This window comes from Sinocyclocheilus anshuiensis, unplaced genomic scaffold (assembly GCF_001515605.1).
Source record: "Sinocyclocheilus anshuiensis isolate Anshui unplaced genomic scaffold, SAMN03320099.WGS_v1.1 scaffold1946, whole genome shotgun sequence".
Taxonomy (NCBI): domain Eukaryota; kingdom Metazoa; phylum Chordata; class Actinopteri; order Cypriniformes; family Cyprinidae; genus Sinocyclocheilus; species Sinocyclocheilus anshuiensis.
Genome location: NW_015546151.1, coordinates 354,563 through 367,011, shown reverse-complemented (window position 1 = coordinate 367,011; position 12,449 = coordinate 354,563). Strand labels below are relative to the sequence as shown.

The following is a 12,449-nucleotide window of genomic DNA, read 5'->3' as shown; positions in this document are numbered from 1 at the left end:
ATGTTCCCACCAGATCACTTCGGTCTTCCAACCAGAGACTGTTGGTTATCCCTAGGTCAAAGTATAAGTGCAGAGGTGACCGTGCATTCTCTGTAGTTGCCCCCAGACTCTGGAATGAATTACCTATCACAATCAGACTTGCCCCCTCTGTATCTGCTTTTAAATCTATCTTAAAACGTATTTGTTTGACAAGGCTTATAATCTATATTAACATTCTCCTGCCTTACATTTTATTGTTTTTATTATACTTTGTGTATTTTCAAGTAAATGTGTTTTTGTGTTTTCATTTTATTTTGTTGTCAAGCACATTGGACAACCATGGGTTGTAATTAATGGTGCTATATAAATAAATTTGCCATTGCCATTTGCCATTACTCAGAAGAATGTGTTATAAAACCTAGTGATGGTCCAAGTTCTAAGGCAGCATGCTTCCTTCCCAGAGAAGATAATCCACTAATGCAAACCTTTCTGCTATTTCCAACATTTGCATATGATTTTTGCACTTCACTGGCAGTTGGACGGAATTTTCAGTGGTTGTAAAAATGAGTGATTTATGAATGCATGAATATATCCACACAAAACAAATAACCACTAGTATGGTTTTCTATGTCTAATCAATTAAATAATTATTTTGTACATAAATATTCATAACTGCCCATTTTAAAGAAACTGTGTTTAAGGAATAACATTTTTGTAAAAAATTATTGGTAATTCTCATTTTGCTTGTCACTGATCTTATAGTACATTAGAATATATCAAATCAGTTCGGGCTGTCACATCTGGTCTTGCCACGAAAGTTCAAATATTTCAATGCGTCCAAAGCCTTAAATCGGATCTAAAATTTCCGCAAACACATATGGTTGGGACTTCATGCAGCTTCAGTACTACTCTTCATTGGAAATGAATGACTGCCAGTCTGTTGTTTGGTATTTGTTGTTTATAGGAGAGAGCGAAAAGGTGGCTTTTAGACTATAGAATTGTTAGCTCTGCAATCAATCGTAACTTAGGTCTGCTGTACGGAATGCCATTGTGAAGTGCAACTAATACTTTTCCTTGCTAATGCATTTTTAACGTACTTAACATGCATCCTCCTTTTCCATTCATCTTTGTTATTTAGCACCAAGAGGCTCATAGTAGATGTGATCAGGTTTCAGCCAGGAGAGACGCTTACTGAGATTCTGGAGACTGTAGCTTCACCAGAGCAGGTACTTTAAATGCAAAAATGTACAATTGGAAAAACTTAATCAAATCAGAGTTGTTTGTATTCAAATCTGCTTTTATTATTGGAATAGGAAACCGAGTACCAGCGTGCCATGCAGCGAAGAGCTATTCGTGATGCTAAGACCCCGGAGAAGATGAAGCAAGCCAAACCAGTTGTGGATGACAGCCTTACCTTGCAAGGCAAGAAGGACAAAATCAAGAGCAACTTGCAAAGGCTAGGAGAGTTGGGCAAAGTTCACCCTGAGAAGAAATACCAGGATCTTATCAATGACATCACCAAGGTACCATTCCTATGTCCTTTGGGATTTTCAAAATGTCTATGAATACGAAACATCAAATGCTCCATTATGCATCTTGATTTATTTGTTGATAATGTTTGCAGGACATCCGGAACCAGAGGCGATACCGTCAGCGGCGAAAGGCAGAATTGGTGAAGCTTCAGCAGACTAATGCTGCCCTCAACTCCAAGACCAATTTCTACAATGTGCAGATCGACTACTACAATCAGTACATCAAGACCTGCATGGACAATTTAGCCAGCAAGGGCAAGTGAGTGACGAGTGCTTGGGAGTATTTACTGTCCAGTTCAGTTCATGTCGTTATCTCTGATTGAATAATTGCTGTTGAGCTCTTAGCTTACGGTCATGGAAAATACCATTGCTTCACACACACAGAGTCTCTAAGAAACCTGGAGACAATAAGGCGAAGAAGAGTAAGCAGGTGTCACAGAAGTACACAGCAGCCCGTCTGCATGAGAAGGGAGTGCTTATTGACATCGAGGATCTGCAGCCAAATCAGTGAGTTTCAACTTCTGGTCATGTTTTGAAGTTCATCTGTTCATGCCTTTCAGTACTATATGTTTATGTATCTGCATTTCCTGTAACAATGTGCTTGTTTCCTATTTTAACAGGTATAAGAATGTAATTTTCGAGATCTCGCCATCTGAGGTCGTAGGAGTGTTTGAGGTGAAAGCTAAACTTATGGGAGTCCATTTGGAGACATTACTGTTAGAATACCAGGTGAAAGTTCTTCTCTTGATATTTTTAGTCTCCATCTCATGTAAGTCAGAAGGAATGTTTGATTTTTTTTTTTTTTTAAGAACTGTGTATGTAATTTTGGTTACACTTTATTTTAAGGTCCAATTCTTAATATTAACAGACCATTAACTATGACTTTTGCCTCAATAAACTCCTAATTTTCTGCTTAGTAATAGTTAGTAAGATAGTTGTTAAGTTCAGGTATTGGGTAGGATTAGGGATGTAGAATATGTTCATGCAGAATATGTGCTTTATAAGTACTAATAAACAGCCAATATGTTAATAATAGGCATGCTAATAAGCAACTAGTTAATAGTGAGAATCGGTCCCTATACTAACTGTACTGTAATTTTTTTTGATGTCTTTAATAACAGGACCTACTCCAGTTGCAGTACGAGGGGGTGGCAGTGATGAAGCTGTTCGATCGAGCTACTGTAAATGTTAACCTCCTTATTTTCCTGCTCAACAAGAAGTTCTACGGCAAATAGAAACTCCGAGGGACTTGACAGACTGTTTCATACAAAGTGAAGCCCAGACCACATCCATCTTTAAAGTTTAAATGTCTTTCCTGCACTATTCTGAGTATGCCTTTTGTGCCTTTCTTGAAGGATAAATTCCTTGAATGTACATTATTAAATTTGTCGTAGACCACCAACCTGTATCTTCTGGATATGTAACGGTTGACTGTTTTCTGTTTTTACTGAGATGTAAGTGTCCAAAAGAGTATCAATAGTAGTTTGCTTTGATCTTTTGCAAACTGCTTGCATGAGCTTTGAATACTGTATATGTTATATGTAAAATGAACATTTTTATTGCCTAATCTATTCTTAGGGCGAAACAAATTTAAAATTGTTTCTAAGTATCCCTATCGTCTAGGAGAGTGATGAGTGTTATAGCCACATTCCTCCAAATGTTACCAAAATATATTTATCAGAGCAATTTCTTTATTTGTAAAAAAAAAAAAAAAAAAAAAAATAGCTTTTGAAAAAAAAAAAAAAAAAAAAAATAGCAATGAATAGGTATACTTCATTGGCTGGTCAAAAAATGAGGACTTTTTTTTTCCAGATCATTTGGACACTGCATGCTGGATGAGCTTTACGTTTACGTCCCTCTAATTTTTGCAGCCTTGTGTCCATTTAATTTTAAAGGTGCCTTAACTTGAATAAACCGTTGGGAAAATTTGTGGAGAAGCCTTATCATATAATGTCAATCCATCTCATTCTGTTGTTACCAATAACATCTCTTATACAAAATGTAATGGTTGAATAATGATTACATATTTTTACTGATTAGTGATGGCGGTTTATACACTCATTATGTTGAGAAAATGCAGTGATGATAAACAGATTCATTATGAAATTTAAAAGATGTTTTTTTTTTTTTTTTTTTTTACAAAAACCTTTCAAGCTGTAACAGATTTCAATCATTAAAGTATACTTGCATTATAATACTGTTAAAGCTATTAAAATATAGAAATGAAAACCACAGTATATCCTTTTGTTCGGAAGCTTCCACACATTAAGGTCATCCTTCTATTTGAATTTTTGAGTGGTACAAATGATTAGGCTTGGCTATTCATTTTATTTTGCTATATTATATAGCTGCTTTGTTCTGTAAAGGTAAAAATCTGGTATAATATCTGGACATTTCAATTGTTTGCACTTACATTTATTCAAGCAGCAGACGCTTTTATCCAAAGCAACTTATAATTGATGAATGCAACAAGCAATTCATCATAAAGAGGCAAATAAACACAGGAAGTGCTATTAATACAACATTTCAGACATCATTCAGATTAGTACACGCTAGAACTGGGAGGGACTAAGGAAAAGTGAAAGCAAAGTTTTTTTTATTATTATTATTAATATTATTATGCATGGGATGCAATCAAATGTTGAAAACAGACTGAATATTGGTTGAATATTGAACATTGTCAGGGACTGAGCATTCTGGATGGGGATAGGAATATCATTCCACCAGCAAGGCACGGTGAACAAAAATGCTCTGGAAAGTGACTTTGTGCCACTCTGTGGTACCATCAGAACGCTCTGAATAGAAGATAATACATTGTGAAAAAGCAGTTTGCAGTAATAGCTATTGCAGCAGCGTTCACCTGTTCACACTGACAGATTCACTAGGTGTTTCTATTAAGGAGAAAAGTATAAAGTCTCATTTAATTGTTTTTACAATTTGAATTGAATTATGAGAAAACTATTTAAAATAGTTTTAATTAATCATTAAAAATTGAAATAAAAAAATATTTTTGATTAAAAATGTAACTAAATTTCAACGAAAATTAGAAATGTTGATTTGGCGACTAACTGAAATAAAATAACTTGAAGTAGCATTACTAAAAGCAAAACTGAATAAATATTTAAAAATTACAAAATATATTATAAAAAATAATTTTAAATAAAAAATTAAAATGACAACACATAACAAAATTACTAAAACTTAAACTGAAAACTTAAAAGCTAATTCAAAATATTAAATACTACAATAGTATATAAATATGATTAAAATAAAACCGGTACTTTTAACTACAGGTGCATCTCAATAAATTAGAATGTTTTCACAATTTGAGTTGAATTACTGAAATAAATGAACTTTTCCACGACATTCTAATTTATTGAGATGCACCTGTAATTGAGATGATAAAAGTGGCTCAGGGCTGCCTTTCCCGAAAGCATCGTAATCCTAAATTGATCGTAGCTCCATTGGTGGCAATGGGTCTACGATGTTCTTAGGCTTACGATGCTTTCGGGAAACGCAGCCCAGACTAGTTAGGATATTTTTTACAAAAAGGTGATTTCCAAGGTGATAACTATGTCACTTCATTAAATGTGCAATAAAAGTGGTCCACATAAGGAGTTGAGGATGTTGGGATGATTCATTGTTGCTCACTTATTCAAAGTTGATGATGAACATTTGAAGTCACTTTGATATTGCAGAGCTCTATTTTACAAAGATCATTCTTACATGCTCCTCTCTTTTCTGAGCATGACAAGACAGCAATGGTGATATCATCCTGCTTCTATCTCTTTTGCCCGTAATGCTGGGCTTCTTAGAACTGCCACAATGGAGGTCTTCTTTCCGTATAAAGAACTATAGACTGAACAAATGTTGCATATCTGCACATGCCTTCACAACAAAACTGGGGATGATGTGACAGCCCGGAGCCTTTAGTAAGTATGATAAATGGAGGAAGATTTCTGGGTCAATGGTACTGTCCTGAACAAATGAACAAAAGTTGTCAGGAAGCAGTCATGACAGTTACTCTCATAGATAGCTCTATTGTTTTACTGAGATCATAATATGGATTTAAATATCATTTCATGTGTCTGGAATTGAGAGCATCCGACCTAGCTCAGTGCCTGTTTCACCATTTACCCATGGTGCTTAGTTTGGCTATATGTGCATCTCATCTTAAATGTGTTTATCAATGTAGCCAGTAACACAATCCACAGACAGAATGATGTTTCCAGCAGCTACACAGAAAATAAAGAAGAGATCCCATTGAGGTAGCAATAAAGTTACTTAATATAGAATGTGATTTAGCTAAGCAGCACCGAATGTCTCGTAGAGCTGGTCATGCTGGTTGGCGCTTGCCTTTTGTAGAAGGGTATAGGGAGCAGGAGAACAGAATATATATCAAAGCATTAAAAAGCCTTATTGTATACACACACTACTGTTCAAAACTCAAGGCTCAATAAGATTTTTTAATGTTTTGATAAATATTCAGTAAAAACAGTAATATTGTGAAATATTATTACAATTACAAAAATAACATTGCAATTTAAAATAACTATTTTCTATTTTAATATATTTTAAAATGTAATATATTCCTGTGATGGCAAAGCGGAATTTTCAGGAGCCATTACTTCAGTCTTCAGTGTCACATGATCCTTCAGATTTTTTTTTTTGTGGAACCAGTGTTCAGAATTTCAAGACATGTTTTATAGATAAGATGGATGGATAGATAGATAGATAGACAGATAGATAGATAGAAGTCAATTCCGTTTCAAGACATGTTTTATCTAAGATAGATAGATAGATAGATAGATAGATAGATAGATAGATAGATAGATGGATGGAAGTCAATTCCGTTTTAAGACATGTTTTTATCTAAGATAGATAGATAGATAGATAGATAGATAGATAGATGGATGGATGAATGGATGGATGGATGGATGGATGGATGGATAGAAGTCAATTCCGTTTCAAGACATGTTTTATCTAAGATAGATAGATAGATAGATGGATGGATGGATGGATGGATAGAAGTCAATTCCGTTTCAAGACATGTTTTATCTAAGATAGATAGATAGATAGATAGATAGATAGAAGTCAATTCTGTTTCAAGACATGTTTTATCTAAGATAGATAGATAGATAGATAGATAGAAGTCAATTCCGTTTCAAGACGTTTTATCTAAGATAGATAGATAGATAGATAGATAGATTGGATGGATAGAAGTGGTCATTAATGCAGAGTTTCAAAATATGTTTTATCTAATACAGATAAATAGATGATCTACTACAGAGGAAATGTGGGGTTTTAATTTCTATTTCTAATAATTTTTTGATGGCACGTTTAACACATAGTAAATAATAGTGATGTGTATCCCTTTAAGGGAACTCCACTGCCTCCTTGTGGACACAACTTTAAACAATTGGTATACAGTTTTGGGGCAGGCTTGTGTATTTTTTCCTCGGCTTGTTTTCACTCGGAGTTGGCAAAACAAATGTGTGCCGTGGAGTCACGAGTCGGTGGATCACAGTTCAGGTGGACCTAGATGATGGACACGGAGAAGAGAGTCCCAAGGAGTACACGCGGACTACACGATCAGATTTCACCGCTGCATTTCACGAATCAGTAACATCTAAACATTTTCTCAGACTCGTATGACAACAGCGGTCGGTCACTGGCCGCAGGACAGTGAGTGTCTGATTGCCGAGCTTGATTTGCTCCCTTGCTGCGAAGTTGCTGTCGCGCTTTTCCTGTTTATATGAGCTTTGAATGCGTAACGAGCTTTACATTGGCGAGACCACTTGTTGAAATCTCACGAAACTAAGTTCAGTATTGGGTGAAATAAGATTGATTGAATTTACCATACAAGTGGGCCGTCTGAAGAGTCGAACGACTGTTGGTTGTCATTTAAGTTACAGTTCGTTTGTGATATTTGGATTGTGTCATATCGCTCATTAGCTGGTTAACGTTAGCTGTCACGGCTGACTTTATCCTGTACCTGACCGAGCAATATCAATCAATTACTCGCATTTAGACAGTTATATCACTAACTGCCTATCTTACTTCATAAATAATGGTGGGCTCTTAAATATTTATGCGGAATAACAAAAATATACATAATTTAAATTGTTCTCGTCAGAATCTAAAGTATTTAGTTCGCTAGCTAGGGTCGTTACTGAACTTGTTTCGTAAATCCAAGTGAAATACTTAAGCTTTTCTGTTTGGCGTTGCACAGTATTACACATTTTTTTCCTATTTCCCCCACGATACAAAGCAAGAGCTTGTTTAAGTTAGTGATGCCAAACGAAACCGTCATAAACGCTTGAATATTTAGCGATGTCCAGTTTCCTGACAAACTTTTAGCAAATTCGGCTCATCGCCTTCATACAAATATTGGCGTATAAGGAATTCCTATATATCATCGTTACTTTGCACTTAAGATGAATTAAGTTGTTAATAATATGGTTTCATCGCGTTTTCCAGCTCATTAATGGTGGCAAAGCTCTTGTCATTAAAGCGACCTCGTCAAACCTCTCTAAAGCATCTGGACTGCACCCTTACACGCATTTCAGACATGGAAGGACAACTTAAGCACATTTGATTTGTATATCGACAACATTCAACCGTCTGTTCCCTGCGAAGTTGATCTCGAATCTCTGCGGCCCAACCATGTCTGGATCCCCGGGCTCGAGTGGCTCCAACCCACGGAAGTTCAGCGAGAAGATCGCGCTGCATAACCAGAAACAGGCGGAGGAGACGCGGGCCTTCGAGCAGCTCATGACAGACCTCACCGTCTCAAGGGTAAGCACAGCCAAATTTGGTAATTACCTCGCTCCCTCGATTTCATACATCAAATGCGGCTGCCTAAGTTTGTCTTATGCGCAACTGAATCACAGTGAATGTAAAATGCCCGACACATCGAGCTCATGAGGAGGGATGAGGATGCCAGTGCCTGGCTGCTGTCATTCACACTGCACACATTCATATGGACATCATTAAAGGGCTGATGCCTTCAATTTGTCTGATCATATTTACGAGTCTTCACCTGATCAATCGTTAATTATATTGCCTGAGCTGTAAGTAGCAAACTTATTTTTTCTTTGAATGCAGATGATTTTGAAGTCACCATGGCAACCATAGTTTCCAGCCAAGATGCCATACTTGCTACACTACTGTAAAACTGCGTAAAACAACAACATACATTGTAAAACAACATTTTTCAAAACTCAAGGTTGCTTTACAAGGTTGTTGGTTTGGCGATAGTAACCAGTTGACTGTACATGATCTTGCATATTACATGGCTGCTTACCAAATAAATCTTAGACAACACAAGTTATATAGTGGTAGTTATACAGTGTTGACCTTGACAATGATCATAATTCAGAAATACTTTACCACTGGTTGTAGCAGCTAACCAACCAGAATCATGTATTCCAACGAGTGAAAAATCAACAAGAGAGTATGTAAAAACCAATCGGCACTCTTAAAAATAAACATTCCGAAAAGTTTTTGCAGTAATGCTGTATAAGAAACATTTTGGGTTCCCCAAAGAACTTATTAGTAAACAATTCTTATAATAACCTTTTTTTTTCTTCAGTGTGAGTATTTTCATCATCTTGTAATGAAGAGTGCTAAAACTTGACTGATTTAATATGCCCACCTGTAGATATGCCCTTGAGAAGATTCACTAACAGTTTATGATTTTAAACATGAACTGTAGTAACTGGTTCTTTGTTGTTAGAATTTATGGTTACCCTGGTAAACATAGGGGTCATGTCAGAGGCTTTTAGTGTGCTGAGCTGCTTTGCATTTTCAGTTTCATTTACATGCACATCATGTAAACATTTAAAGGCGCTAATACATCATGATCACACTTGTAATGTTGAACATCATCCTCTATAGCTTTAGACTGACCAGTGAAAGATGAGAGAGCTGAAGGGAGAGAGCTGAACAAATTCAGGGTGCTTAAAGGGATAGTTCACCCAAAAAGGAAAGTTCTCTCATTAATTGCTCACCCTCATGTAGTTCCAAACCTGTAACACCGTGTCCTAACTACACACTACACGAGACAAGATTCCAGCGACAAGCAATTTGGGTGTCCACATCAGACGCGATGCGACGCGACAGAATCAATCAAATATCACAGCCAATCAGAAACGTGTGTGGGCGGGCTCTCTCTGGAAGCGCACTGCACTCGCAAGAAATGGATACACTTATAATCTAATTCATAAATGTTCAAGCTTTTTAACATCATTAAATGTACATACTGAGTGACTGATAACATTTACGTTATGGAATACACTCGTTGGTTTGCAGTGAGTTCACAGTTTTAACGGACATCTTTGCTTTAATTTATTTTCAAGATCTGAGGTAAACTATCTGTTGTTGCTTTCAGTATGGCTATAAGGTCACACAAAATTATATTTAAACTCATATTAGAGACATTTAACTTTGAATAGAGCACATAATCACCTGAGATTATCTACTGTCATATAATTTGTGTGTTTGTTGTTCCAGCCGCAACGTCGCTGAATTAGAAACTGTTTCTAAATTAGATATTTTGCGTGTCGCCGTCGTGGCTAGTTAGGACAAAAACGCTGATTAACATGGAAAAGATACCTTTTATCGAGTGTAGCGGCGTGACGTTGCGTGTAGTTAGGACATGGTGTAAGACCTTCGTTCATCTTCGGAACACAAATGAAGATATTTTTAATGAAGTCCGAGAGCTTTCTGACCTTCCATAGACAGCCAATCAACTAGCACGTTCAAGGCCCAGAAAGGTAGTAAGGACATTGTTAAAATAGTCCAAGTGACATCAGTGGTTCAAATGTAATGTTTTTCATAAATTTCTAATTTTTGGGTAAACAATCCCTTTAACTGTGAGTTGTGGAAAAACGCTTGTGCGTACTGTATCTTAACATGACTGAGTTTAGAGTTTGGGTTATGTTTTAGTTTTTGCTGATGCCTGCAATGGATTTTTTTTAGCTTTCAAAGTATGGTTTAGAGAAGGGTTAAGAAATGTCAGTCAGGTGTAGTGGTTTAACTACTGGTCTTTCACCAGTGGGAAATGTTTTAGCAGAGGGCAGCTCTGCCTCAGACAGCGCACTGTCTCTGTGTGGAGTTTGTAGGCGGGAATGAATGAATATGATCTGCCAGTTCATTATTTGGCTGCCTTCTCTTCTAGGGCACAAGAACATGTGGTTGTGTTATAGTAAGTGTCAGAGTTTAAAGTCATACCTGTTTACAAACAATCTGCCTTGACAATGGAATCAGCCCTGGAGGAAAATGCTTGCATTTTAGAAATGCTAAAAAACAGCAAGTTTGTGTTAAAAAAAAAGCATTTCTTGAATTGCATACATTTATAAACATTGTGTTCTGTCACAAACCTCTCAGTACTACATACATAATTCGGAATGGGCTGATAGCCAAATACTGATTATTGTGAGAATTGCACTTTTTAACAAACCTTGTTAGCAATGATCCACAAATGAAATGAATATTTACTGTTGCCTGTGTGGCAGTGATCCCAAAGGAAGCAGCAAAATCTGTCAGTACTACTGACTGTGATGAAATGACTAACACTGCTTCTGGCATTGTTTGATTTCTCTTGAGCCACTCAAGTAAACTGCAATGCCACAGTTTTTACACTTTATACTTTTTGAGGAAATGAAGAACCTACAAATGGCTTAATTATATTTATGGTGTCTGCACATTAAACTGGTATCAACAATGGCATCGTTTTACACTTTTTTTAAAATTATTTTTTATTTTATTTGGTCAAACAGTTGTCATTTTTTAAAACAAGAAAAAGGTTCAGAATTGAATATGCCATTTGATGGTCTGCTTATAGAAACAGATTTGACAACTTCAGGTTTTTATGTATTGGAGAGATTTGGCATAAGGCAACGACCAGATGTTTTCAGAGCAGTAGTGACTCTTTCCATTTCCAGTAGGATTTGATAAACAGAAATGTGTAAACAACTTTTTTACACCACTTGTTGTCTATAAGCCCACTACATGTTTGCTTGCAGGAAGTTATCCAGCTGCAGGCATGCTGACTGTCCATTGGCATGTCCAGCCTTTGCAAGTGGTAGTGGATCAAGGTGTCTGTGTTATTTTTAGATATCAGCACAGTTTTTCAGTCTTTCACACATTCATTGGTGAAAGTTAACAATAAAAACTAAAACTCAGAAGTTAATGCACTGCTGCATGAGGAAAATGTTGAATAGGGAAACCAAAGAACTCTCAATGTTTAGTTTAATTTTAAAGGGGTGGTTCACAGTTTTTTTTCCTAGGCTTGATTGTGTTTATGGGGTGCAGTCTAACATGTTAATGCTTCGTTCAAAAAAAAAAAACGCATTATTTTTCACATCATTTACCTTTATTCCACACCGCTCTGTCCCTTCTCTGAGAAACAGGCTGATCATTTCCTTCTTTTATGAAGCCCCTCCCTCAGAAATAGGCGATGGGCTCTGATTGGTTAGCTAGCCCAGTGTGTTGTGATTGGCTAAACCGCCTCTAGTGCGCGTCTAAACGTCCCGCACCTCACCTCAGCGGCATGTGCTCCGGTTGTATTGTAAACAACGACGTTGTTAATATCGCTTATCAGTTTGAGCCCGATTGAGAAGCAGAGGATATTATTGAAGAGGATCGTGCAGAACCTGTGCAAGCACGGCTTTTAATGGTAGGCCTATGTTTTTTGTTTGTTGTTTTCTCATACTTTTAGATATGCTGTAAATGCTACTGCTTATGTTAGCTTTTAATATACAGTTTTATCCTGATTAAAGCTTTAATACAGTACGGCAACTGCACGCGCGTCCATGTTTAACACTTCTCATAGCTATGTGAAAATAAGTGTATAATTGGAACAGTTTATTATTGGAGCTGAGCTGAATGAGAGAAAGAGAGAGAGAGAGAGATGCAGAGCGTGTGCAGAGCAGG

General features: G+C 36.6%; 2 protein-coding genes across 7 annotated transcripts in view; both read left to right on the top strand.

The window, feature by feature from the left end:
* The window catches only part of LOC107701276 (ras GTPase-activating-like protein IQGAP1), a 58,114-nt gene extending 54,677 nt beyond the window's left edge, over positions 1-3,437 (top strand). The window contains exons 32-37 of the mRNA XM_016503250.1: positions 1,118-1,205; positions 1,293-1,502; positions 1,604-1,770; positions 1,896-2,018; positions 2,132-2,240; positions 2,633-3,437. Of these exons, the coding sequence (XP_016358736.1) occupies positions 1,118-1,205; positions 1,293-1,502; positions 1,604-1,770; positions 1,896-2,018; positions 2,132-2,240; positions 2,633-2,746 (811 nt within the window). The 3' untranslated portion in view covers positions 2,747-3,437. The remainder of the gene's footprint in view (positions 1-1,117; positions 1,206-1,292; positions 1,503-1,603; positions 1,771-1,895; positions 2,019-2,131; positions 2,241-2,632) is intronic.
* Positions 3,438-6,944: 3,507 nt separating this feature from the next.
* The window catches only part of LOC107701275 (CREB-regulated transcription coactivator 3-like), a 51,982-nt gene continuing 46,477 nt past the window's right edge, over positions 6,945-12,449 (top strand). For 4 of the 6 annotated variants that reach the window (XM_016503249.1, XM_016503248.1, XM_016503247.1 and 1 more), the window contains exon 1: positions 6,945-8,309. In XM_016503249.1, coding sequence (XP_016358735.1) covers positions 8,178-8,309 — 132 coding nt within the window. In that variant the 5' untranslated portion in view covers positions 6,945-8,177. The remainder of the gene's footprint in view (positions 8,310-12,449) is intronic. The other 2 variants (XM_016503245.1, XM_016503244.1) reach the window with 2 other exon arrangements.